This window comes from Meleagris gallopavo, unplaced genomic scaffold, assembly GCF_000146605.3.
Source record: "Meleagris gallopavo isolate NT-WF06-2002-E0010 breed Aviagen turkey brand Nicholas breeding stock unplaced genomic scaffold, Turkey_5.1 ChrUn_random_7180001949139, whole genome shotgun sequence".
Lineage (NCBI taxonomy): Eukaryota > Metazoa > Chordata > Aves > Galliformes > Phasianidae > Meleagris > Meleagris gallopavo.
In genome coordinates this window covers 42,757-44,906 of record NW_011210661.1, presented here as the reverse complement: position 1 = coordinate 44,906, position 2,150 = coordinate 42,757, and the positions used below count along the sequence as shown (strand labels likewise).

General features: G+C 57.5%; 1 protein-coding gene across 1 annotated transcript in view; it reads right to left on the bottom strand.

Annotated features, from left to right (window-relative positions):
- Positions 1-1,902: 1,902 nt before the first annotated feature.
- KRT18 (keratin 18) overlaps positions 1,903-2,150 on the bottom strand; it is a 9,869-nt gene continuing 9,621 nt past the window's right edge. The window contains 1 exon segment of the mRNA XM_019611561.2: positions 1,903-2,075. Within this exon segment, the coding sequence (XP_019467106.1) occupies positions 1,961-2,075 (115 nt within the window). The 3' untranslated portion in view covers positions 1,903-1,960.

The window sequence follows — 2,150 nt, the reverse complement described above, 5'->3', positions numbered from 1 at the left end:
CCCTGGACGCAGCGCTGCAGACGGGCCTCACAAAGCGGAGCAGAGGGGACGATCACCTCCCTGTCCCTGCTGCCACCCTCTGCTGCTGGAGCCCAGGATCCCCTTTGCTTTCCGAGCTGCAATCACACCCTGCTGGCTCACGGTCAGCTTTTCACCCCCCAGGACCCCCAGCTCCTTCTCTGCAGGGCTGTTCTCAAGGACCCTCCTTCCAGTCCGTACAGATGCCTGCCATTCCTCCGGCCCAAGTGCAAAACCAAATGTACTGATATGTGCGTGTGTGTCCGTCCATCCGTGTGTCCGTCCGTCCGTCCGTCCCAGTCCCTGTGCAACGTAGCCCTTTGTGCAATCAATGCATCCCCCCACCCCCGTGCACCGCTGGCCTTGTGCAACGGCTGCTCACGCCTCCTCCCCCCACCCCCCCATGCATTGCTGGCCCTTCTGCGTTGCACGGTGATGAACCTGTGTGCAGCTGGCTCTTGAGAAGTGAGCCAGAATGTGTGTCCTCCTCCACCCTGTGTGCCACCAGTCCATGTGTAATGTGTGGTCACTTGTCCCCATGCAATGCAGATCCTTGTGCAAGGCACCATCACAACCCGCCATACACCACCAGTCCACGTGCAATGCACAGTCACTCCCCTGTGCAATGCAGGTCCTCGTGCAATGCATCATCACCCTCCTGTGCACCACCAGACCATGTACAGCACACAGCCACTCCCTTGTGCAACGTGGCCCCTTGTGTAACGCATGGTGCACTACTGCTTCTCGTGCTTTGCACCAGCATTGCCCAGTGTTCAATGGATCATATCATTTGTTCAGTGCATCATCATGCCCCTCTGTGCACCAGCAGTTATTGTGGAATGCACAGTGATGCCCCCTCTGTGTACCTCCACTTCTTGTGCAATGCGTGGTCCGTCCTCTCCATGCACTTTTGGCACTTGTGCAATGCACAACCACCCCTCCTCATTCAGTGCAAGTCCTTATGCAATGTGCAATCACCCCCCTGTGCACTGCTGGGGCTGTGCAATGAATGGTCATGCCCATCCCTCCCTCTCTCATTCTCTCTTCTTTCCTCCCTCCCTCTGTCCATCCCTCCTTCTTTCTCTCCTTCCCTCTTTCCCTCTCTCCCCCCATCTCTCCATTGCTCTATTTCTTCCTCCCTTCTTCTCTCCCTCCATCTATCTGCCCATCTATCCTTCCCCTTCTCCTTCCTTCTCTCCCTCTCTCCTTCCCCCTCCTTCTCTTCCCCTCTTCTTTCTCCATTCCTCCCTCTCTCCATCCATCCCTCCTTCCCTCTCTCTATTCCTCCTTCCTCCATTCTCCCATCCTTTCCTCTCTTCTTCCCTTCATTTCTTTCCCTCTCTCCCTGTCTCCCTCCCTCCTACCCTCTCACCCTCCCTCCATCCCTTCCTCCTTCCTTCCCTCTCCATCTCTCCATCCCTCCCACCTCTCTCCATCTCTCATCCCTCCATCCTTCCCTCCCTCCTTTACTCCCTCCCTCCCTCCCTCCCTCCCTCCTTCCTTTCTTCCCTCCCCCTGCTTCTCTTCCCACCTCTCCCTCCCTCCATCTCCATCTCTCCTTTCCTCCATCCACCCATCCTCCATCCATCCATCCATCCATCCATCCATCCATCCATCCATCCACCCACCCCTCCCTCTATTCTTTCCTCTCAATCTTCTTCCCTCTCTCCCTCCATCCCTCCCTCCCTCTCTCCCTTCATCCTCTCCCTCCATCTCTCCATCCATCCATTCCTCTCTCCATCCCTCCCTCCATTCATCCCCACTTCTCTCTGTATCTCCATCCTTCTCTCCTTCCCTCCCTCCCCTCCCCCACATCTCCACCCCTCCTTCCCTACTCCAACCCGTGCCTCAGTTTCCCCACCGCACACACAGCGCCGAGCCCCATCTTTGTCACTTTGCTCCTTTATTTGTGGGGCAGGGGGTGGCACCTCGCCGTCCCCTCTCAGTAGCTACGCACTTTGACCTCTTTGCTCTCAGACACCACTTTGCCATCCACCATCCTCTGGGTGCTGCGCTGCGTAGTGACCGTCCCCTCTGTCCCCAGAGCATCCTGCAGACTGTGGGGCAGGGGTGTCCCCGTGTCACACCTAGGGGTGTCCCCACCCCTATGTGGCCCACCCCTGTTACCCACT